Source organism: Cydia pomonella, chromosome 4, assembly GCF_033807575.1.
Source record: "Cydia pomonella isolate Wapato2018A chromosome 4, ilCydPomo1, whole genome shotgun sequence".
Taxonomy (NCBI): Eukaryota; Metazoa; Arthropoda; class Insecta; order Lepidoptera; family Tortricidae; genus Cydia; species Cydia pomonella.
Window position 1 is genome coordinate 2,631,380 of NC_084706.1, and position 25,240 is coordinate 2,656,619.

The 25,240-nt window shown below is 33.7% G+C and overlaps 1 protein-coding gene and 1 non-coding gene across 7 annotated transcripts in view; both read left to right on the forward strand.

Annotated features, from left to right (window-relative positions):
* LOC133516852 (vascular endothelial growth factor receptor 1) overlaps positions 1-25,240 on the forward strand; it is a 76,575-nt gene that overhangs the window by 10,285 nt on the left and 41,050 nt on the right. For 3 of the 6 annotated variants that reach the window (XM_061849849.1, XM_061849851.1, XM_061849852.1), the window contains exons 2-6: positions 17,465-17,812; positions 17,918-18,033; positions 19,073-19,241; positions 21,738-21,886; positions 24,243-24,402. In XM_061849849.1, the coding sequence (XP_061705833.1) occupies positions 17,465-17,812; positions 17,918-18,033; positions 19,073-19,241; positions 21,738-21,886; positions 24,243-24,402 (942 nt within the window). Of the gene's footprint in view, positions 1-17,464; positions 17,813-17,917; positions 18,034-18,426; positions 18,572-19,072; positions 19,242-21,737; positions 21,887-24,242; positions 24,403-25,240 lie in introns of those variants that run through there. The other 3 variants (XM_061849850.1, XM_061849854.1, XM_061849853.1) reach the window with 3 other exon arrangements.
* On the forward strand, positions 24,701-24,773 carry Trnad-auc (transfer RNA aspartic acid (anticodon AUC)). The gene has a single exon. It is a non-coding gene; the product is annotated as a tRNA-Asp (tRNA).

The following is a 25,240-nucleotide window of genomic DNA, read 5'->3' on the forward strand; positions in this document are numbered from 1 at the left end:
TTGGGTGTTCAACAGCATCCTAATAAAATTATGTTATTGTACTGAACGCGCAAGGCAAATTAAACTTACCTTGCTGCTACAGAACCATCAAATTAATAGTTGATGGGAAGGGTAATTTATACGGGTATCACAACAAAAATAGATAGATAGATAGATTCATTTATTTCTTATTGGAAATGTACATTATATTTTACATGTCAAAATAAAATGCATTCACAAAAAGATCGTCATACCATAATAACAACAATAATAATAATAACTACGAATCGGAATAAAATAAAACGGTAAACAAATAAAAAAAAAATAATATAAAAACACTTTCTATAAATAGAAATATTTGTCAAAATAATTAAGAATATAAAAATAAAAAATACAGCTAGGACAACCTAGGTAATGTCAGAAAGTCAAAATTTTAAATAATACAATAATAGGGACAAAAAAAGAATGCAGCAATGTCAAAATTTACTAATTAATAATTTATAAATAATATTAAAAATCAAATCAAATAATTGGCATTTTATTCTTAATATTCTTTGACAGAATGCAGCGTTTTGGTGAATAAAAGTTTCTTCAATCGGCGACCAAATAATTCGTCTGATGATATCTACAGACGCTTTTCACGCTTGGTAATTCCTTATTCAACCATTTTATCCTTTTCAAATAAGTGTAATATTCCGTACTACGTCATGGCGAAAGGTTACACCATTACCATAATAGGTAGTTCCTTTAGACGGGGCTTAACAATGAAATGAAATTTACATTGAGTCTTCAGCTTTCTATAGACAAAATAATCATTCATTTTTAACGTTGAAAAGCGAGAACAGACAGGTTATGAAAAAGATGAAACATTTGGAAAGTTAAATTGGTTAATTGTTTTATAGTTTAGTAAAAATAACAAATTGTATGTTAGAATAAACAAAGTGATTCATTATGATTGGTTTTTAAGTGTATAGTATATTAACACTACAAATTAGAATTATGGCTTGTTCACCGGGTCGTGTTTTGAATCCAATGACGTTGCCAGGTACCTATAGTTGATGAAATATAATTTGCATCGATTAGATAATCATAAAACTTTATCTTGACGAGTACAAAATGGAAAATAAACAAGTGTCGGTAAAGCATGTGCAAATAACTAGTTATAATACTTTGTGTTTCTGAGATAATATAGTTAAGTTATCATGTACCTTTTTTCGACAACGATCCTAAGTATTTACTTTGAAATGAATATCTCAGTTATGGCATAGAATTGCATCTTGTTTATTAATAATATAACGAAATAATAATTATTCACAAATATAATATTTATAGTCACTATGAATAGAAAATTCTGGCTATGAATAGAAAAGTTGGCAAAACGAAAACTTCGAAATAAGAATGAAGAAAATTAAGTGGGATCAAGATTGTTTAGCTCAAGTACGCTTTATGCAAAACCGGGTGTAAATGGTTTTATTATTCTTTCGTAAAATAATAGTTAAGCCAATTCGAGCGATAACATTCATCATACATACATACATATAATCACGCCTATTTCCCGAAGGGGTAGGCAGAGACCACGGATTTCCACTTGCTACGATCCTGACATACCTCCTTCGCTTCCTTCACTTTCATGACATTCCTCATACACGCTCGTCGGTTGGGTGCTCTTGACCTGGCCTTTCTTCAGGATTTTCCCGATTTGATCAGAGAAAGTCCGCCGAGGTCTACCCCTTCCAGCTCCCTCTTCTACTTCTCCCTTATACACTCTCTTTGTTAACCTTCTTTCACTCATTCTTTCCACGTGTCCAAACCATCTCAACATACCTTTCTCAATTTTTGTCACTACATCTTCGTTCATTCCACACTTTTCCCTTATCACACTGTTCCTAACTCTATCTAACATTCATCGGTGCCAATAATATTTCTTCGATGACATTACCATGCGGCGAACGACCCGGTATCATTGCATCATTAAGTACTGGCCAATAGTCACTACACCAGGAAAGGTTATGGTTTATAACACTGTTATTCTAAAAAAATATTTTGTCCCCCTTATCGTGAAATAGAATTTGAGCCTTCGTACTAATAACTGAGCTCGCTACTGACTTACATAATTTTGATAGCGACGCAGGGGAATAGACGGCGTCTATGTTAGACAGCGCTTTAATGCAAAGTATATCCAGGTCGATTTTTGGTATTATCGATTCAAAATACAAGCATTTTGTATACAAAATGCATGTAAAAATGCGTTACAAAACAGACAATTTTTTCAGTTACTTTTCTTTTTTTTAATATACCTTCCTCTTAATTCTGAGTAAAAAAAAGTAAATGATATGAAAATGCCCCTCTATCAAGTTAACATTATGTAGCCCATTTACATAAGAAGTACATTCAAATCCAGATTCAGAAAGATTCCATTGACAGTTGCGCACGGATAACATTATACTTTGTATGAAATTCAAGTTTTATTTACGTGGGATTTAGGTACATGATAACAAAGTTCGCCCTATACAAAATCGAATAGTAAATATCACAAGCACAAATCGATCTGGGGATACATCGCTTCAACTTTGCAATTGGGTAATTATGGTCAGCTTGGCAGGACGCTTGGAAAGTGCTATCTAACTTGTTGTGAGTTGTACGTAAAAAGGGATTAACAAAACTAAATAGAAGAACACCGACCGCCCCGACCGGTCTAGCCTAGACGGTAGTCGGTAGTGAGTAGTGACCCTGCCTATGAAGCCGATGGTCCTGGTTTCGAATCCCGGTAAGGGCATTTGTTATTTGTTTCTGAGTCATGGGTGTTATCTATGTATTTAAGTTTTGATATGTTATATTTATTGTTGACTCAGTTCCCACAACACAAGCCTTCTTGAGCTTACTGTGGGGCTTAGTCAAGTTGTGTAAGGATGTCATATAATATTTATTTATTTATTATTTATTAATAATACTTTTTGGTCGGTCTAGTAGTAGTGGTACTGCAGTAATAGTTAGAGTCCGTCTAAACTAACTTTGGACCGATTGGAATATGCTAAAGTGAGGGAGTGTCATTATAGACGTCATGTTTTTACATACAATTGGCATTAATGATGACATCGCCACACCTTGTCATCGCAAATGCCGTGCTTTGTTAGCTTGGTCCGACTCTAGCAGCAATACTTTTAGCGTCATAAATAAAATGCGGCGTTCCATTACAGAAGGACCCTTCTGTGATCGATTATGCTTCAAGTGCAATAAGGTCGTTTTCTGAAATTCCAACATAAATTCTGATAGAAAGGCCCTTATTACACTTGAAGCAATAAGGATCCTTCTGTGGAAAGCCACAAATGTGAAACAAGAACGGATTTAGAGGAACAAGTTGTGGCTCGATGGCTCAAAATAACATATTTTGGTAAAATGATAAACCATGACTGCGTTAGCGTTAGGTAAATATTTCAGGCATTAGGTATCTTAGATATCTATTGAGATTCACTTATAGATTGTCTGACAATATGTACCTATAAAGTAAGATAAGAGGGAATATATTTATATTTATAATACTGAACCAAAGATATTTTTTTTTTATAAAACGAACAAAGTATTTATCTTAATACGTGCAAATTTGATAGTTAATTCCCCATTACACGTGGTAACTCTGGTTGTCAAAAATTGATGTTAAAAATCTAGTTACCACAAAACATATATTATACTTATAAGAATAATACGAGTAATAAGAATAATTTATTGAGAAAACTTTTATACTTTTATGTTGGTATATGATGCGTGCACTTTTACATATTATATGTGTATATGGTGCCGTCCTTCCATCTAGTTCGGCAATAAACTTAAAAAATATCTTATAAATATACATAAACGGAAATCGAAACTGATGCTGATATTGACGGCAAATGTATGGAAATAGTCACGTGACTTTTCACACCATCCAGTATAATTTTATTTTTGTTTGGCGTTTGTTGGATCCTACCCAAGGGGAACCCAAAGGGTTGGATCCTAGCATAAACCATTTCGTATTCTGACCTCTTACAGTTAATTCGCGCGCTGTTGTATTACTGTCGCGTGTGCGTAAGAGATAAAAAGGGAAATGTCATAGTTTGTAATATTTTTTGCTTATCGGTCATCGTGACGTTTTACTTCGAAACTAGCAACGCATTATGGCCATCTCACATGATTATAGCTCCATATGTTATAACCAGCGTTGCGTGTGCACAATTCTGTGTATGCAGCAAGCTGGAGCCCAGAAAAACGAAAATCGATATTTCGTTATCTGCCTCTCTATCGCTCTTGCGCACATTTGAGCTGCACAATGTACATGTCGTATGAGTAAGATGTTTGTTTACACTGCCCTACCATGTATAACCGTAACTACCAATAAAAAAACAGTTGGAATTCGGAATTTGTTGCTCGAGAATAGGATTGAAAATCGAATGAGTTTTCGAATGGCTGTAACGAGTTATGCGTAGTGGGTAGAGTAGACGCTGGTAGTACGGCGATGGCGTCTTTGAGATGACTCATGCATGAATGGTTTCTCGAATATATCACTTACTAAGGGAATCTCAGTTCCGTGTGACTCATTACGATAGATACTATATTCTAAATATGGATTGTGCTGCATCATTTTTAAATGTTATTGCATCCACTGGGAAGTGTGTTGCATGAATCATTAAAATTTTACATATTCATTGGTTCATAATCATACGGGTGTTATTTTTCTTAATTTCATAAGCGAAACACCAGTGAAACAAATAATTCAGTGGTGTATCGCTTCATTGATGCTCTAATTATTCCAATATCTATTTTAGGAATTTAGCTCTGCTATGGTAAACATTATAGAATAATTATTTAATTCAACTTTGTATTCATTGTAAAATTTAAAAAGAAAAAATAGTAGTAGTATAATAAGATAAGATAAGAAGAATGTATTATATTATATTAATATATAAACGAACAGAACATTGTGGTAAAAGACCTTCACTCAGCTTGATGCCACGAACTAAGACTAGAAATACGTGTCATTAATATCCAAGAAAATAAAAATATACTAAATAATCACAGCATTAGTCCAATATGAAGTAACAAAATCGTAAGGATCGATCAATGAATAAAAGTGACAAAAAGAGATATAAAGAATAACAGAATAAATTTTATGTAAACCCATTTGTATGTGCTTGTAGCATGTATGTATGTGTATGTGCGTGTGCGTGTGCGTGTTCGTGTTCGTGCGTGCGTGCGTGCGTGCGTGCGTGCGTGCGTATGTGTGTGTTTGTGTTTGTGTGCGTGTAAGTATAATAGTAGTAAACTTTATACTTACTTACTGTCATTGACTAACGTCAAAAATGTGGTGAACATTTTCACTGAAAAAATATAAATGAATGCCCAGTTATTACTATTTCCGTCTAAAATTGTTATGTTGATTATATATACGAATCAATATTAATAAGTGTCCCTAAAGTCTGCAAGAGATAGCTTATAACTAGTATACTTAAAGACCTATATGTATAGCCTTTCCGATTTCTAAAGATCTCAGAAAAGTGGACAGGTTATGCTATACCTATATTTACATTTTAAATCTGTAAGAATATTACTTCCTTACGGTGTGTCGCGAGTCACTTACAATTTAAATTTAAATATATCCATTCTAATGGCAAATCATTGGTAGATTTAATAGAAACATGGCATTCAGGCAATATACAATACAATTGCACACCTCAATAAAAGAAAACGGTACAAATTAACAACGAAATAAATAATAAATATACAGGGTGACCTTAGCCATTGGACCAACCCTGAAATCCCACGTAGGGTGACTTCTCAGGAATGCTCGGACGTTAATATTTTTTTAATTAGAACAAAAGATAAAAAAATAAATTTTTCGAACAAAAGTTACTTGCAATAATCGACAACAAATAGAAACACACTGTGTTAATCTTTGGCAGTGTTTTTGACAATTTGTTTGAAATATTTGACAATGATGACATTTTTCAAAAGTCAGAAGCTTAATTAGTGTCATAAATAAAAAAGATAATCAAAAAGGTCGAAGAAGGTTCCATACTATTCTTTTAGGATATTATCTAGCTCAGGAGCTACTAACACATACAGGCTGCTCTAAATTAAAAAATGGTAATCTGTTAATTTCTTCGAAACCGCTACACCGGTTGTTATGATACTTTGTACACTGGTTTTAAATACCCTAATGCATATGTACATTTTGTTGTTGGCTTTGTCCAATGGCTAGATAACACGAAAAACAACGAGATAGTTAGAGCTGCTGGAATGAAATAAAAAGGCAATGGATAGAGATCATTGGAAGGAAATGGAGGAGACCTTTACTCGTTGAGAGGTCCTTTAATAAACACTTAAATAAATATGTGTAATTTATTAATTTATCCTAGGGAGTTATAGGTTTTTTCACAATCCAGAACTCCCGCGGGAACAAAATAAACCTTTATCCTTCAGTACACCTGCATGAAATAAGATCTTTTTCGAGCAAGTCTGCTAAAAATAAACTTGATTTATAAAATCTTGATTCCACTTTCTTTTCTACTTTTTATTTTCTAAGTTTTCATAGCTTTCCAACTTTTCAGTTAATAGTCTGTTAAAACAAATTATTTTATCCCTTTTTTAGGGTTCCGTAGCCAAATGGCATAAAACGGAACCCTTATAGTTTCGCCATGTCCGTCTGTCTGTCTGTCTGTCTGTCTGTCTGTCTGTCTGTCTGTCTGTCTGTCTGTCCGAGGCTTTGCTCCGTGGTGGTTAGTGATAGAAAGCTGAAATTTGGCATGGATATATAAATCAATACAGCCGACAAAGTCGTACAATAAAATCTAAAAATTTAATTTTTTTTAGGGTACCTCCCCTACACGTACAGTGGGGGTGAATTTTTTTTTTCGCTTCAACCTTAAAGTGTGGGGTATCGTTGGAAAGGTCTTTCAAAACTAATAGGGGTTTTCAAGAAACATTTTCTGATAAACTGAATATATTCGGAGATAATCGCTCCGAAAGAAAAAAAAAATGTGTCCCCCCCCCTCTAACTTTTGAACCATAGGTCCAAAAAATATGAAAAAAATCGTGGAAGTAGAGCTTAAGAAATACATTAAATGAAAACTATAGCGGACATGATCAGTTTAGCTGTTTTTGAGTTATCGCAAAAATTTTACCCTTCATAGTAAAAAGACTTACTTTAATTAGGTACTGATTATGCAAATTTGCCTATTTGTTAAACTCGGGTGAACGGTACCATTTACTACACTTTAAGCTCCAGTTTAGCTTATTGTGACGGAAGAGTAACTACGGAACCCTACACTGAGCGTGGCCCGACATGCTCTTGGCCGGTTTTTATTTAATCGTATGGCATAACATAATACAGAAGCATATAATATCGAAAAATGATTAAATGACAACCCTACAACCATGCGTCAAAATGACTCCGAAACCAACGTGGCTAAATATGTATTAGCTCGAAATACGTATTATATCTACTTAATTTTGTTCTATTAGTATCAAGATGGAATTCTATTGCAAAACTGAGATAGATTCACATTTCAAAATAAATACTATCTGTGTCGAAAAAAGGTTTCATTTACATAATAACGTATGCATATTATCTTAGAAACACAAAGTGTTATAAATAGTTATTTGTACTACATATATGGATGCTAGGTGCTTTGCCGGCCATTTTGAATTCGAAAAGACAAAGTTTTATGATTAATCGGTGCAAATCGTCAACTACCCACTCGTACCTCCTTAATACTAGCACATTGGTACGCTAGGGATGAACTACGACCTATGTAATGTGAAATGACGTTGGAATTCTCATAGTTCGGATGCCGCTCCTAAGTGAAGTTAAAAGAAACAATTTATTTCTGCTTGACAATAGACGAAAAGAAATATCATTTATTATACTGATGTATGAGAGAGCTCTATTTGTAAATAAATAAATACACCTGACAAGCCAGATAAGGGCAAGGACAAAAACAGAAAATTTATGTATTATCATTATCAGTTGACAGTTATCTATATATCATGATTTGTTCTAAACCACTATTCTGAATTTGTTGTTATCGCGTGTATCATGTCAGAACAGTTGACAGCTGCCCTTTTACATATCGACCCACATCAATAACGGTCAGTTTAAATGTGATTTTTGTCATATTTTTAACAGAGACATTCGATTTTTTTAAAGTACTATGAACAGGGCTAGAACAAGTCATGCCGATGACGTCAAGACACTCATAGGTGATTTCAAATAGTATTTTTATTTCTTTCATTGGTGTTTCTCACAGCGTTTCAACCGCTGATAGACTCCTGTTTATGTCGAAGTTCCCCAAGATTGGTATACCATTTTTTGCTTATGGTAAACTAGTACCTTTCTTATTTAAAATAAACAAAAATGACCCACGGGTCTTCTAGAACTTCATCATAAATGTGGGCAGGGGACTGTCCGCGGTTGAAACGCTGTGAGAAACGCTCATGGAGTGAGCACTCTAAGTTTGGTTATATCTCTATGCTTACAGTAACAAGTTTCGTGAGATTATTTTATTCAAGACCTCACCCTGTCACCTAAATTCCATGGAATTATTTACGATTATTTTGTTAGTTAGTGTGACATGTCACACGGTGGTTTAAATACAAACATCATCCGCATGATTTGTTCGAGCCCGGATTACGAACTAATCTAGCTAGTTATAAAATTGTGAAAAAGCCATGCTCATATAATTGGGGAATATTTCCTTTGCATAATGTTACCCCTCTTTTGTTCTTGATTCGACGATACGATAAGTGTAGATTTAGATAGCACTTCATGATTTGTACGTACCCATCTTATTCTTAGCTTGTCATTCAATTGAGACAAATCATTCGTTGTAATTTTCACGTGATTTAGCGTAACCTTGGATCAATGTTATGAATAACTTAGTGTATGATTTATGTTTGGTTTAATGATATAAACAAAGACGACAGGATTACTTGAAGTATTTTTCCATTGCGCGGTTGATACTTTTAATTGAATGCTGTTAAAAACTACAAATAAAAGTTTTTTTAGGGTACCTCCCATACAAAATGTTTTTTTTTTTACTTTGGGCCTTGGGGTATCGTTGGATAGGCCTTATAAAAATAATAAGGATCTCCATCTCCATAAACCATTTTTGATAAAGATAATATTTTCGGAAATAATATCTCCGAAAGAAAAAAAAATATGTGTCTCCCCTCCTCCTACTTTTATTGGTCCAAAAACATGAAAAAATCGTGAAACAAAAGCTTACTAAATGATTTCTATGAAAACTATAGCGAACATGATCGGGCCAGCCATATTTGAGTAATTACAAAAAATCTTCTTTTCTTTTTAAAATTAAAATTCACTAGGTATTAATACTAATTTAAAACTGTACCAAGCAAGCCCAAACATGATGGCTATTAAGATATACAACAAGCTCTCAGATAAATTAAAGAACGAAACGTCTGAAAATAAATTCACACATGAACTTAAACAATTTCTAGTAAATAAGAGCTCCTATAGCCTTCAAGAATTTATTGACGATACCGAAGAAAAATAACATACATAATTAATATCGTCGGTCTGCCTATACCCACAGCACTGTTATGCCCCTCTGGCCCTACGCATAGTGAATACCTAATAATAATTATTAATCAATTAAACAAATCAATTCAATTAATCATATTGTTGACGTTGACGTTTTATGTTCTTAGATTTACTGATAAGATTGTCTGTCCTTTATTTTCGTGTTATTTAATTGATACTAAGTAAAATGGTATTATTATGTCACCTAATTGCATTATTGTGTGCCCTTACAGGGTGTCATGATCTTACTTCATATAATGTAACACCTATTATGTACATGTATTACAGTATTAAATAAATTGAAATAGAAATTGAACATTACGATAATAACTAGACCTAGACCACAAGTAACCTGTCGATGATAATTATAATAATGATCAATTTAGTTGTGAATCACTCGTTTTTGCTAGAAATAGGTACTAATACATACATGTAGGTGTAGTCCAAGATCCCAGACCCGCCAGACCTTACAAATTTTATCATGAATAAAATGTATGGGATAATATGCTGTTAGTACATATGTACTTTTAATGTCTGCATACTTGCTATATTGGCCCGATAGCCATTTGTCCGGTACAAGGTCCTAAAGGTTGGTAAAAATAATACTAAACTTTTTAATATTCGCATGGCAGATTTTTATGTATCTTATAGAAAATATTGTTAAAAATTGATAATCAACATTGCCAGACCATTTCCGCCGGCGGTAACTTTTAGCACACGCTTTAAAGCTGTCAAAAAGATATTGTAACTTTACTTATATTCTACATTATTTTATATTCCATACACACACCCCTCCCCCTACTCCCCTCTTAAGTGAACTGGAAACCTGGTATCTTTACCCTGTAAGTTTATTAATTTTCTTTTCTATTTTCTACTCAACTCATCATGTAGTAATATAGCGTTTTCTGTATTTTAGTTAATCTGTATCACCTTTGTTAGTTAAGATACTTTACTGCGGAAGAGCGATGTCTCTTACCACAAGTATCTCTGAATACTTAAAAAGAGACATCTACCCTGATATGTAAAAAGCATGTATGCTAACGAATAAATAAATTTTTATTTATTTATTTATTCTCACTCTTGATTTTCATATATGATATTCAGGGAACTATTACAAACCATTTTGAAAGTAGCCAGACTTACATTAAAAAAAACAAAGTTTCACTCAGACACAAAAATTTTATGACACTTAGGAAAGCTCGATTATATTTTGTATTTTCCTATCAAATACAAATATCGGTAGGTATGACTGATAAGTAGTGGCAAACGAATAACGGTTTGCTAGATTTGACAGACGTCTATGAGTATTGCCAATAGGCGCTCCAAAACATGTCGCGCGAGTGACCAAAAACGCGTGGGTCGTACCGTAAAATTAATATAAATTATAACAAATAATAATATATTAATTAGGTTACTTAAATACTTGGACTAATTTGACACCCAACCCTTTTATTTTAGTATGTAGTATGTGTATTTTTTTAGGTATATATTTCCATTGACATGGTACAAAATTCCATAAAGACTTATGTATTAAATTAAAAAACACTTACCTCTTTGCACTCATTTCTTTATAGAAACTTTATAGTCAATTTACTACACTGCTGGTTATGAAAGGAAATATCTCATTCTGCAATAATTTTAGCATCTACAGGATGCTCGCTCGGTCTCATATCGGACCATCCGGTTGTTAGCAACAAATACGGTTTATAAGGCAACTTGAATACTGACTGTTTTAAGAAATATCAACTGTATCGTTTTATTTTTTTATTGAAACATTATATGTAGAATATGTTAAAGTTAAATGTTACAGTTTGAATTAGAATAGGTACTTAGTTGTACTTGTATTTATATTTGTTTCCATGTACATTTATTCAGAGGTTGTGCAATAAAGAGGATTTGTATTGTATTGTTTTGACGACCGGTTTGGCCTAGTGGGTAGTGACCCTGCCTACGAAGCTGATGGTCCCGGGTTCAAATCCTGGTAAGGGCATTTATTCGTGTGACGAGCATGGATATTTGTTCCTGAGTCATGGGTGTTTTCTATGTATTTAAGTATTTATAAATATTTATATATTATATATATCGTTGTCTAAGTACCCCCAACACAAGCCTTAATGAGCTTACTGTGGGACTTAGTCAATTTGTGTAATAATGTCCTATAATATTTATTTATTTATTTATTATTATATTGTATTGTATTACTTTTAAACATATGTATTGGACGTTAATGCAAGTGAAATTAGTTTTACATTAGACAGTACAGTACGCGACATAATATGCCGTTTTTCACAAATGCTGGTAAAGTCTAGCAACAAGCCCTTGATAATAATTTTGTTCTTATCTGTTATTTTAACTTAACTATGTGTTTGTTAAAATGGGAATTTTGCTACGTTTTATGAATAAGGGGGATAAATATTATACCATTAAATTAAATACGACTAAGTACATCGTTCTTGTAAAATAACGAACTATCTTATCTTTAAAAAGCGTGCGAAACGTCTCCGTTTCGGCTTTCTTATGTCAAAAATACGTTTCTATATCCAGTATGTATGTATGTATGTATGTCACTTTATTGCACATAAACAGGTTAACATAAAACAGACAAAATTAAACAAGAAAACAAATGTTATGTACAAAGGCGAACTTACCCAGTTGTTTTCCTCCTCAGGTTGCATTTTTAGGCTAGCTCTTTTGAATTTTTATGAGCAGGTGCAAATACCTGCTGACCGGTCTGGCCTAGCGGGTAGTGTCCTGGCTGTGAAGCCGATGGTCCTGGGTTCGAATCCCGGTAAGGGCATTTTATCTGCGTGACCAGCACAGATATTTGTTCCTGAGTCATGGATGTTTTCTATGTATTTAAGTATTTGTATATTATGTATATCGTTGTCTGAGTACCCACAACACAAGCCTTTTTAGCTTACCGTGGGAATTAGTCAATTTGTGTAAGAATGTCCCTATAATTTTTTTTTAAAGAAAGAAAATAAGAAAGAATCGGTATTTATATGTTGTTTTTTTGATCCAGTTTTTGGAAATGATTTGAAACTTGCGAGGTTACACAACGCTACTAGTTAGGGACATGGGACAAACGTATCCGTCAGACCTGTCTCGCAGATGTTAAGTTAGGTATAGTTACCTAAACACCTGTACTCTTCTATTAAGTAGGTAGAAGGTAGATAACATTACCAATTAAAACCTAACAACATGTCTAGACAAACACATGTTATTCAGCTCGCAAACACGTCACTGCTGTCACTTATTGTGATGACCTCTCATCGATTAGCACCGCGGGAATTTAATCACTTAATTGGTAATTGTTTTGGAGGTTGATATGACCAATTGCTGTAGTTCATTTGTTGAACCTGTAGGATTAATTTGGTGAATGTTGACCGCGCCCGCGCCGCGCCCTACGTGCGCAAGGCTAATTAATGGATCGGATAGGACACGAGTGGCTACCAGGTCGCGTCACAACTACCATCGCTGTTACATAGTACGGGTTCTTAACTCTAAGTACAGTCGCATCCGGACGAAAGCATGAAACTTGGCGTGCTGGTAGCTTATGTGTCAAGTGGTTTTTTCCGCTTCTTATATGTCCCAATTTGCAGTTTTACATTATTTTTGGAGAAACGGTTGATTCATTAAATTCTTTACAATTTTGACTGTGAAATATGTTGATTAGGACCTATAGTTATTGTTATATTATTAATTTAAATTAAAGATAAATATATTTTATTATTCAAGTAGGCATAATACAATGCGCTTGTGAACGTCAAATAAAGCTACACCGGCTCTAACCCTATACCTTACAATTTAAATTAAATATTTGTTTATTTCAGGCTTGGAGCCCATGAACATTTGTTAGTTACAACTCTTGAGTCTATATACCTTAGTAGTACCTACTCGTATACAAAAAGTAATAACAATGAAATTATTAATAATTAAAAATTAAAAAAAAAAATAATACAAACTAATAATGTCCCAAAATAATCAATTTTTTTTTATGATAGAGGAGGCAAACGAGCAGACGGATCACCTGATGGTAAGCGATTACCGCCGCCCATAGACACCTGTAACACCAGAGGGGTTGTTAGTGCGTTGCCGGCCTTTAAGATGGGAGTACGCTCTTTTCTTGAAGGTTTGAATTATGCGTTGCGCAATTTTTTTACGATATTGCCCAGGTCAGAAGTGCATACCAAGTTACAAAAGAGACTATTCGTTTGAAATTATTTAGAGAGGGGAGGACCCAGACTACCTATAACATGTTCGAGTTCGGCTTTCTTTTGGTAGGTACCTAAAATTAAAGCATACCCTCATCGACACAGTTAGTTGACCATTGCAACAACTTGAGATCTACCAACGTTTAGTATCTAAGAGCAGGGATCGGAACCGGTTTTTTTGAAAAACTTTGAAATAAATATATATTTCGGTTTATCTATTTTATACTCCAAATATAGGACTCGGTTGTGTTTTTTGATAACGACTTCGTATTTTTAGATTGCCCAATTAGAAATGAAATAATTAACAAAAAACGAAAAAATACCGTTTTCGTTCCCATACAAAAAAATACCGGTTTCCGATCCCTGTCTCAGAGGAACAATACTATAGAGGAGACAAGGGTGAGGGGGGACCTGACCGAATGAGATGTTCTCATAGAACTTTCAATACTTTTCATTTCTGTCTACTTCTAAAAAGTCCCAAGTGTCACTTCAAAACGGTAGACCACCAGACTAGACCAGACAGACCAAAGCTTGGTGGGAAACAATGAACCCGACTAATTTACGAAGATTGTTTTTTGTTATGTTGCCAGGAATGTTAAAACGTGTTTATAATATCTTCGAATTATGAATACATATATACAGATTGTTTATTTAGTCACCTGCAATAATTTACGGGGTGAATATACATATAGGTCATATACTGAGCAACTTTTACTATGGGATCAACCCAGAAATCGCAAAAAAATATAGTTTGTTTCATACATTTTGGCTGTCTGACCTTGACATTTTGTATAGGAGTTTTTTTTCCGCAGCTACGAGTATCTATTTTACGCGAGTATTGCAATCTGTTCACAATATCGTCTCAAAATTTAAGCGTTGCTACTTTTCTTTCGACTACTTTTTGTACGAAAACCACGAAATAATTACCTGAAAAATTCAACGAAACTTAATGTTTTTTGTCGCTTTTAAACAATTGAAAGGGTTTTGAAATCAATACAGCCGGTTTAGATAACTGTACCCCTAGTGTAAATAAAATCGATTCCCAAACGTGACGTACACGTTTGCGTTTAGTCTCATTTTGTATTGGATTTCGAAAGAGCGCGCCAAGCGGGACGTTTTGGAACCTCAAAATCCTATACAAAATGAGACTTAACGCAAACGCGTTCGTCACGTTATGATGTCGATCAAAGTTACACTAGGGGTACAGTTGTCATCGCAAAGTGTAGGTATTAGTGTACTTTCTAATACTTCTAAAATGTCAGGTAATTCCAAAAATCACCCAAAAATCACTCGATCAGATCTTTATAACGCCATGAAACAAAAAATCGATATTATAACATTTTATTTCGTTTGTATTTGAAATTGCGTTCAATCGGAGCGCTATTTCTAACGTTATTATTTATTTCGATATAATAACGTTATCAATTATAATTTAATTAAATTCGTTTATTTACAGACAAGTGACACCCATGGAAAGTTATTAAATAAACATATCTAAGATTAGAATTAAAAACTAAAGTTGAAATGAAGAAAAAAAAGAATTTGATAGGTACAGTAATGTCTGAAAATATAGAGATACGGACGACTAAATGCCAAAAATATGTATACACCTTAATATTATAAGCAATAAGGTCGTGTACATTTCTGGTTTGTTCGTATCGATATTTACAGACGTGATGGTACATAGTCATTTCCGATGTAATTATGTTTACACCACAACGTAACATTCTGTTACACTGGCCATAGTGAGCAAGGTCCATCATAGAAACTAATCGTCTACTTACCTAAGTAGCATCTTGGCTTAGTGGTCGCGTTCGAGGTATTGAGTGTCACGTAATGAAAGTAAGGTTACGAAATAACGGTATGGAATACCGGTTTAATAACATTTAAATAATGTTTCAATAACTTTATTTTATAATGTTGACCGTGAAGATAATGTTATACTGAAATTATGGTATTTAAACATTTTCCAAGTTCCAATGAATCCAGCTTTGATGGTTAATATGAGGCCAAGTTACATTTCCCGAAAGTGCTATCTAATTTGAACCTTAAATCAGAAAGCTAAAGTTGAAATTATATTGGCGTGTATGTGGTCGATAAATCGTTCTATGCCTGGAAAAAGTTTAAGGTCTGGGGTATATACAGGCAACATTAGTTGTTATATATGCCTGCATGATTGAAAAAAAACCATAATTTGAAAAGCCCATTTTTGGAAATACCTACCAAAAAATCTGAAGTACCTAGTCTGATTTACCCGTATACTCCTTCTCTGCAAGGTGAATATGTAGATCACACCGAAAAACTTTTACTAAATACTGATCAAACGTTGACAGATTTAAGGGGCAGCGTTTTTATTTGCTATTTCGGGGTTGGTCCCATTTTAAAACTTAACTTGACCTACATACTCACCTGAGAGGATATGGCTATGGGATAAAAAAATGGTGCATATTTCCACAAATATTTTAATAGTCAAACTTTATCACTCATACTCACTTTATAGGGTTTCTGCTCGAGAATTCTTGAGGCGGGAAATCTCGAGAAATTCGGCCTTCGCCGAGGCGGGAATAAAAAAGTAAATGCCTCGAGAACTCGAGAAATAAATCTCTTGTTATAGTTAAAGGAAAACACTCGTATAACACTTGATGTGTTTATAGTGTATTTCTTTAGGTAGTTAAATAATAAACTGCCTTGATCATATTTTCATATTATGTAACTTTTCGTTCTCAAACGTATCGTGCAAGGATCATTACTATGCTTCCTTTAACATTAGAAAAAGGTAAACAATCTTGTCGTGTTTTTATTAAAAACGTATTAAAAAAATAGTAATTATTACTTATGAAAGCCAAATAATGTAAGTAATCGTATATGATTTACAATTTTTCCATATTTGCGTCGACTTATTTTTCAAACGTGTTTTTTAATAAAAAGACACGTCAAGATTAGATCTTATTTTTAATGCTAAAAGGCGAATTACAGGGCCATGTAATAACAATTATCACAAAACTAATTTACTATTAATCATCCCGATATATTCCTATTGGTAAAATAGCATAATTTTAGCCGCTTTATTGTTACGCTGAGTGAGTATATTACGTAGTAAATCTTCTGTAAGTTTGTCACATCGAGTTAAATTAATTCACTTGAATATTCTTGCCTAATAAAACATCATATTTTTATTTGTTTACATTTTGTTAAAAACCTAAAGAAATACACTATAGCATATTACATGGCCGGCGCAAACGCCTGCATCTATAGTTTTTTATATTTTGTTGAATTTTTGAATATTAAGTGCAATTTATGGTAATTAAAAATATGATTATTGATATCACCTACGCCTCATATGCATCTGATTTGTAATAAAGCAAAAAAATGAAAATAACATCATATATTTTGAGTCTTTCAAAATACTCGAGAAACTCGAGAATTCCCGAGCCTCGAGAAATAAAAAAGGTCCCGAGCCTCGAGAAACCAGAAACCCTACTTTTATCTCTCCGATGTGATTTTAATATGTCAACATGTGTCTATATGGACATTCGTATCACTCAATAATATGGTATTTTACAAAATATAGAATTACATCATCACATTGTCAAATTCATTAAAATGAACAATTAAAAAAAAAGGAACTTGCAAATAATTTGAAAGTTTTGGCCTGTAATATTTTCAGTACCGATATGAGATTAATTGTCATTTTCAGATGCTCAACAAATAAGTGGTCCTATTATTATGTCACCTAACGAAATATTACTACAAAATAAACAAAACTATACCATTCACTGCAAAGGGAAAAGGCCAATAAATTTTACAATACAAGAAGCGGCAGAGGACGAAGACACGGATTTTAAAAAAATACTGCGAAAGGTGGCTCCGTCCGATAACGAGTACGAATACGAAATAGCGTTAGATCTGTACAGCGTGGATCCCTTCGCGGTCGGTTACTACGCCTGCCACGACGACCAAGTCGACCCGTCGCTCATATTTAACGATCTGGTCGAGGAACCGACCAACACTCAACACATCTCATATACGTACGTCTACGTGAATGGTGAGATCATTTTTATATATCGGTCTCATTCGTATTCTAACCAACTTTAAAAGATACACTGATTTCGCAAATAAGATAAATAAATAATTAATGTCGTGATTTTAGATTCACAAAATGTAATAGCGCCAATGAGAGAAATCGTTTATGTGGTGAAACCTGGTGCCAAAACGGTTATTGAATGTAGACCCACGTTTCCTGACGTACAAGTTAATTTGACTATGGTATGTATATACATTAGATTTAGTAAAATAGTTGCGTACATAATCAAGTTCACTAGAGTATCTATTAAAAAAATAAATTATGTTTTCTAACTATGAGTGGAAATAATTATAATTTAACAAAGTATTAGTGTTTCTTACAACATTTGCATGCTAGGTACCTACTAAATATTAACAGAGAATGATCACGCCTTTGCTGTACAATACAAATAAAATGATCGCTGATTTTGTATAAAACTGTATTTCTGATTTGAATACTTTGTAGTTATAACAACTTATTTGCATGAAAAATACTTTGACACCATGAAGGGCGAATAATAGCTTTTAGCTATATAAATTAATCTAAATGGCATGGTAACCGTTTTCATTAAAGGTCATTTCATCATTAATACACAGGAATTCATTCAGAGTCAATATAATGCTAAAATGGGATACATCTTAGATACAACCGACACTGTGGACTTAGAGCCGATGACAGAATTGATATGTGAATTTAGCAGGAACGGGTTACGAAACCAAACAAAAGTGTATTTGGATATAAGTAGGTGTCTAAAACGTGCAAATTTTATTTAACTTACATAATACTCTTGCACGAAAATGGTTATGTATTGATGTGAGAGTAAATATGTACCTACGGCAATTTTTTTGGAATAACGTTAAACCTCCTTTCAGAGAATATTGCCAGGCGATTGCGTTTATTTGAGGAAACAATAATTGATTGCATTAGGGTTTCTATGTTTTGATATTATAGAAAAAAAAATAGTGAGTTTCTTAGTCATAATCTATATAGGTAGCTTTGTTATTTTTTTACAACCTGGTAAATTAAATATGGCATATAACAAAGTTTGTTCGCTAACATTTTCGTGGAAGAGTGTAAGATATGTTTTTCAATTTTAACGTTTTATTCCAATACATAAAATAAATGAAAGGAAAACCTTTCTTTTATCTAGTTGTTTAGTTTGTTAAAAATTGAAAAACATACCTAATTTATCTTGTAAAAATGTGCAACGATACTAACCTATACATGATTTATTGACGATAGAAGAATGAGACACGGCAGGTGAAATCGAATCAAAGCAAGATAGTACGAATAAACAAGATTGGGTTTTTAGTCAAAGTACGTAAGACTGAGACTTACAGTTACACGTGCGAGGGGCGTCGCGGCATCCACACCTCGCGGAAAAGTGCCTACATTCATTTACGTCTACCTAGTAAGTCATACCCAAATTGATTGTAAGGTAGAGATGACTTAATTACTTGAGGTAGCATGGTGTGGTGGTATTATTCTGTTTTTATTTTTGTTCTGTGTATGTTGTCGTACTAATCTAATTATTTGTTTGACAAATCTGTTTCATGTCGCCTGCTTCTTGCTTCCTTCTATTTCATTTTTTTTACTTTCTTTGGTGTGTTTCTGTACTTTCTGTGTTATCTATTTTACTTGTCTGTGCACAAATAATAAGCCTTACTAATATTTTAACTTATCTTGTAACTCAAATAGGTGTATGTCATGAATGTAAGTATATGTTGGGATCATTACCAGTACGGCTACCACGACTTTGACACGGACATATTCGTTAGCGTGAGAGTAACATACTTTGTATGCGTCTCGCTCGTACTGGCATATTAGTGCGAGTGAGATGTAAATAATAAATAATAATACTAAATAAATATTGGAAATAAATATTTAGCGAGTATGTCAGTTGGACACTGGTAAGAAAGTCGTGGCAAGCCTACAGTAACGCTAAGAGGAAAACTATGAAGTAGGTAAACATTTCGGTTGTTTATTATATAAATGGGTTGAACGAGGATAAAGAGATAATGGCCAACCTTAAAACAAGTTTTAATATTGTATATATATATAAGTATTTTTTATCAATAGAACACAGTCGTAGTAATCTCTAGATAAAAGCGTATTTATACAAAAATGCCATTAAATTAAAATTTGTGTGTTATTACTTTCGATTGTATTCATTTGTAGTTACATAAAATACAGGAATATCATGCTATATAGGGATACTCGTACTTATACACTGGGGTTATGCAGAAATGTAAGTTATAATTTGTCTTTTCTGTACACTTTGGACAAATACAAATTATGCCAAGATTGGTTATAATTATAACCGATAAAATTAAGAAACAGGCATTCATTTAGATGCCATTATCCTTAACGTTCGGGAGCAGAAGAGACAACTTTTATTATTCTGTATATGTATGGCCTTAATCTAAAGAAGGGTCAACAACCTGACATATATGTCCCGATTCGATTCGAACTTTAATTCCTAAAGATACGATATATTTAGGAAATGGATATGTCAGTGTCAAAATTGACGTTATTGTTTGAATAAACTCCACTTTTGACATATCTTATCCATATCGTATCTTTATCAAATGTTTGACGTAGGTATCTTAAAGTTCGAATCGGGCCGAGAATCGAGCAAAATACCTATTAAAATACATCAACCTTATCAACCATTAGCTATACTTTTCGATGTGAACGTGAAGTTTATGTACGTCATACTGAACAACTTTCCCTATGGGCCTAAGCACGTATCGCGCAAAAAATGACTGTCTCAAAACATTCAAAATCCACCCATTTAGTTGTCGATAGAATGTATGAAAGGACATTTAATATTACTTTGATATTTGGATGAAAATGTTGCTATAACATTTAACACTATTAACATTTTTATATCGGGTTTATCGCGAATTTATTTTATTACTTTCTTCGTTTCTGACGTTTCAGAGTTCTTAAAACAGAGATTTGTGTAACTACCCGACAAAAGTCTATGAAAAAGTTGGGGGTACACCAACCAAATTAAAAACCACCCAGCACACATAATATGTTATATTAATTATTGTCAATAGTGCGACACGCTACACTCATCCGAAGATAGATAAAATGTTATTACAACGTTCTATTATAGGATTATATTACAACGTTCAATCCGTTATTCATTTTATCAAGAAAATTGACGGTGACACCGCCCGCGTCAACGCTGCAGCATTAACGATGCAACAATAACGCTCCTGCAGTTGCCATCCAAAGTCACCTTAAAGGTTTAGGTATAAAATCAGGAAATTACGAGTATTAACGTTATGTTTATATGATTATGTAACAGAAGAGGAAGAGAGTATTTATTTAATAGCAGCGTTTTACCTTACAATAAAACGCTTATTAAGCGAAATACCTTATTTGAAGCCTATTTAATATTTGAGAGTGCGATGCGGTTTGACAGATGACGTAGCGGTTCACTATAGGCTGACACCTTTTGTATTAATTAGTACTTACAAAAAAATCTAAGAATCTAAGGATTTCTAAGAATTTTTTGCAGTGAACCGAACGTTCCGACAAACAGAACGCCAATGAAGCACTCCGTGGCCGCACGCCACGGGCGCCTGGCGGAGCGGGTTAAAACTTGAAATACGAGTGCCTATAGGGGTAGGTGTCAGCCTATAGTGAACCGCTACGTCATCTGTCAAATAGCATCGCACTCTCAAATATTAAATAGGCTTCAAATAACGGTACAGAAGGTTAATGAGATATTTAACTTCATTTGATGACCCTTCTTTGGAATATGTGAGAAAAAAACTATTTTATTAAAGAAAATAATTTGTATCTACCTACAGTTTTAAATGTAACATTTTAATATTTTAAGCATAATTTGTTTGTGATGTGACTTATGTTTTTAAAACGCATTACTTTGCAGCTGTTTCAAATGATGCGGTGAAACCTCAAATAGTAACGCGTGACAATAGATTCCTTGCCGGCGAGACAATATTTATGAATTGCACCATCAACTACACTGTCAACAACGCGATCTCACTGAGATGGATTACTCCACGGCCCTTGTCTGAGGTACGGTACTAGTTTTTAAGTGTTATGTTATGAAAATAGATTTTGATTAATGTCAATATTAAATACGTCCTCATTATTATTAATTCATTTTTGTACAGTATAGGTACCTACAGAACATTTAATAGATTAAGTTCGTTTTCTATTTTTCCCAAATCTATTACTTACGTACTTAGTTACTACTATACTATTTTATCACTAAAATCGGCCACTAGGTTGCGAAATCAATTAAATTATATCTTATAGTACTTGTCTGATTTTTAGGGTTCCGTAGCCAAATGGCAAAAAACGGAACCCTTATAGATTCGTCATGTCCGTCTGTCTGTCCGATTATGTCACCGCCACTTTTTTTCACTGCCGCATTTGAATATCATGCTGTGAAGAACTAATGAATACATAATATTTATACATTACTAGCTGTTGTCCACGACTTTATTGCCTGAAACACACTTTCAACCCTTTTTATCCCTATTATGGGCTGAATTTTCGAAAACACAAAAAATATTTTTCGTACTTCCTAATATTTTCTATTCCTACTAATTTCAAGTCCCTCCTCCGATCGTTCCCATTACAAGCTTTCAAACCCTTTTTAAACCTATTAAAGGATGAATTTTTGTATGTTATGAATATGTCTTATTTTTTATTTTATTAATGAGAAACTCTTGCGGGCTTACAGGTGACCCCAAAACGCTCACAAGATAATACAATACAAACAATCTCAATGTAAATAAATTAAATAACACAATTATACAAAGTAAAATTAAATTACGTCAAATTACAATTAAATAGATTTTAAGTTATAATTAAATTTAATTATGTCAAATTACAGGTAAACAAATATTTTAAATTAGGCGTATGTAATATAAACACAAAATTACAAATAAGTTAAAATAAATGTCAATTTAATTATTTGTTTACATTGAACGGACTAAAAGATTTGCAAATTGAACTATTTTTGCTTTTAATAGTGCCATGTTATCGGCAAATACATCAGCGTCCTGGATCTGTGAAAGAAACTGATTGACGAGTGTAACGGCTCTGGTAATAGGTGCATTGCATACTTGCGGGTTTTTGACGGGATCAAGTTTTACCGGCTGTAACGGCAAAAAGTTTTCGCGCGCGTCGCCCTTTGCGTCCCACCGCATTCGTGAAGTTATCCGGTACAAACAAATTAAATCTACTCCAAACAAGCGGATTGTCCACCTCATGGCGCAAAAGCAAGCAGTAGTGGCATAGTATTGCAATTTTTCGGTATTCTCTTTCTCTTGTATAGGAACCGTGTGAATTTGCGTTGTACCCTTCAGGGATCGGAACCGGTTTTTTGCAAAAAGATCGAAATAACCATATATTTCGGTTTATTTTATACTCTAAATGTAGGACTCAGTTGTGTTTTCAGATAACGACTTCGTATTATTAGATTGCCTAATTAGAAATGAAGTAATTAACAAAGAACGAAAAAATACCGTTTTCGTTCCCATACAAAAAATACCGGTTTCCGATCCCTGGTACCCTTTCTATCGTCAACACGTATTTCTTTTCGGACGGATCCCACACAATTGCATTATACAACTCACAACACCATACCTACCCCCTACTCGTAACATAGTAATTTAAGTATATTGTAACTAACAAAATATGGATGGTGTCGTCCGAAATAAATGATTTTTATTTTTATTAATTTTATTATACTCCAATTTGCTTCTGACGTATGCATTATACAATAGAAGGGCAATTTTCACGTCGCTAAATTGTGCGGCTGTTCGAATAATGTATCCTAGTGTCTTGTTAGCATTCTTGCAAATGCTTGTGATGTGATCGTGCATGTCAAGCCCAGTACCCAACGCAATACCTAGATCCTGAATTGCGGAAACATACTCCGGAAGCCAGAAAGATGGTAGCTCGCTGTGATCGGGTTCTTCGACCTTGTAAATATAATGGCCTTATATTTCTTAGCGTTTAGCTCCAGTTTGCTCTTAGCACTCCACTGCGACATTTATTACGAAGTTTCAAGTTCCTAACTTAATATAAAACTTCATGCCCATATAAATTGTCATTCCCCTTTTAACCCCCTTAGAGGACGAATTTCCACAAACGCTAAAATTACTTTTCCTCTATTTTAATTTAATACCTTTACTCGTAGTTTCAAGTTCCTGTCATAAAATAAAACTTGAACGCCATACAAATGTTCAACCCCTTTTTTAACCCCTTGGGGGTTGAATTTTTCACTTCTTGTCTCTTGTACACTATATAAATGCAACTTAGTGTGCAAATTTCAATTGTAGTCTAGCTTTTGCAGTTTCGGCTCTGTGTTTATTATCACAAATGTACTTATATTATAGTGAATATTATTTACGTGCAGGATGATGTGAAGTCCAACGAATATGAAATTCATACAGACATCCTATACAGAGCTATTTGGATTAAAAATGCAACTGAAATGGATGCTGGAGAATATGTCTGCGAAGCGAGAAAAGGAATCAGTGACATATCGACAAATACGCAGAAGATGACATACCTTAGTAAGTACCTACAATTAATTGCGCTTTTAGTTCGACCCAAACTAGATACCTACTCTTAACTGAGTCTTAACTAGAATATGATAAACTTAGAATAAATTTAAAACTGGAAAAAATAGTGTCTTGTTTTTGTCTTGTTAATTTGGTATGGGTAGCACATCGTTACTGGTGAATTTCCAATATGACTTGGAACTCCGGTAGCCGTCTAAGAAGTGTAACGTTCTTACGGCAGATGTCGCTAGGGTCCCCTAGACTCATATGGTGGAAAATCTGCTGCCTATGGATGATGATGATGGATGAGGTCTTGGTGGCTCAGATGGCAGAGCGCTGGAGTATCGATCCAGAGGCCGTGAGTTCAAGTCTCACCCAAGACAGTAATTTTTCTTCTTTTAAATTTATTCTAAGCTTAATAGCATCGTTCGCAGACGTTTCTGTTAAAAATTAATTACTTTTATAATAATTATAAGTTGATTATTGTTTCAGAGTAAACTGCCTTAAAAAGTGATTAAAAATAAAACTGCATTAAACAGTTTTACCGGTACAAGTGCTAATTTTTTCTTTTTTTTATCTTATTAATTGTAATTTGAATTAATTATACAAACGAATAAACAAATCGGTCAAAAACCGACCATTGTTCACTTTAAGGCAGTTTACTGGCACATACCATTATTTATTTAAGTACTCAATATTTATACTTTATTACTTTGAACTTTAGGAACATTTAGGAGGTAGTTACCAGTAGTTACCACCAACTCGGTTTGGTTTGGTGGTAACTTTTGAGAATTTGCTCCTGGTGAAAAGTGGGAAAAAAAATCCCAGTAGCTACAACTGTTGGTAACTA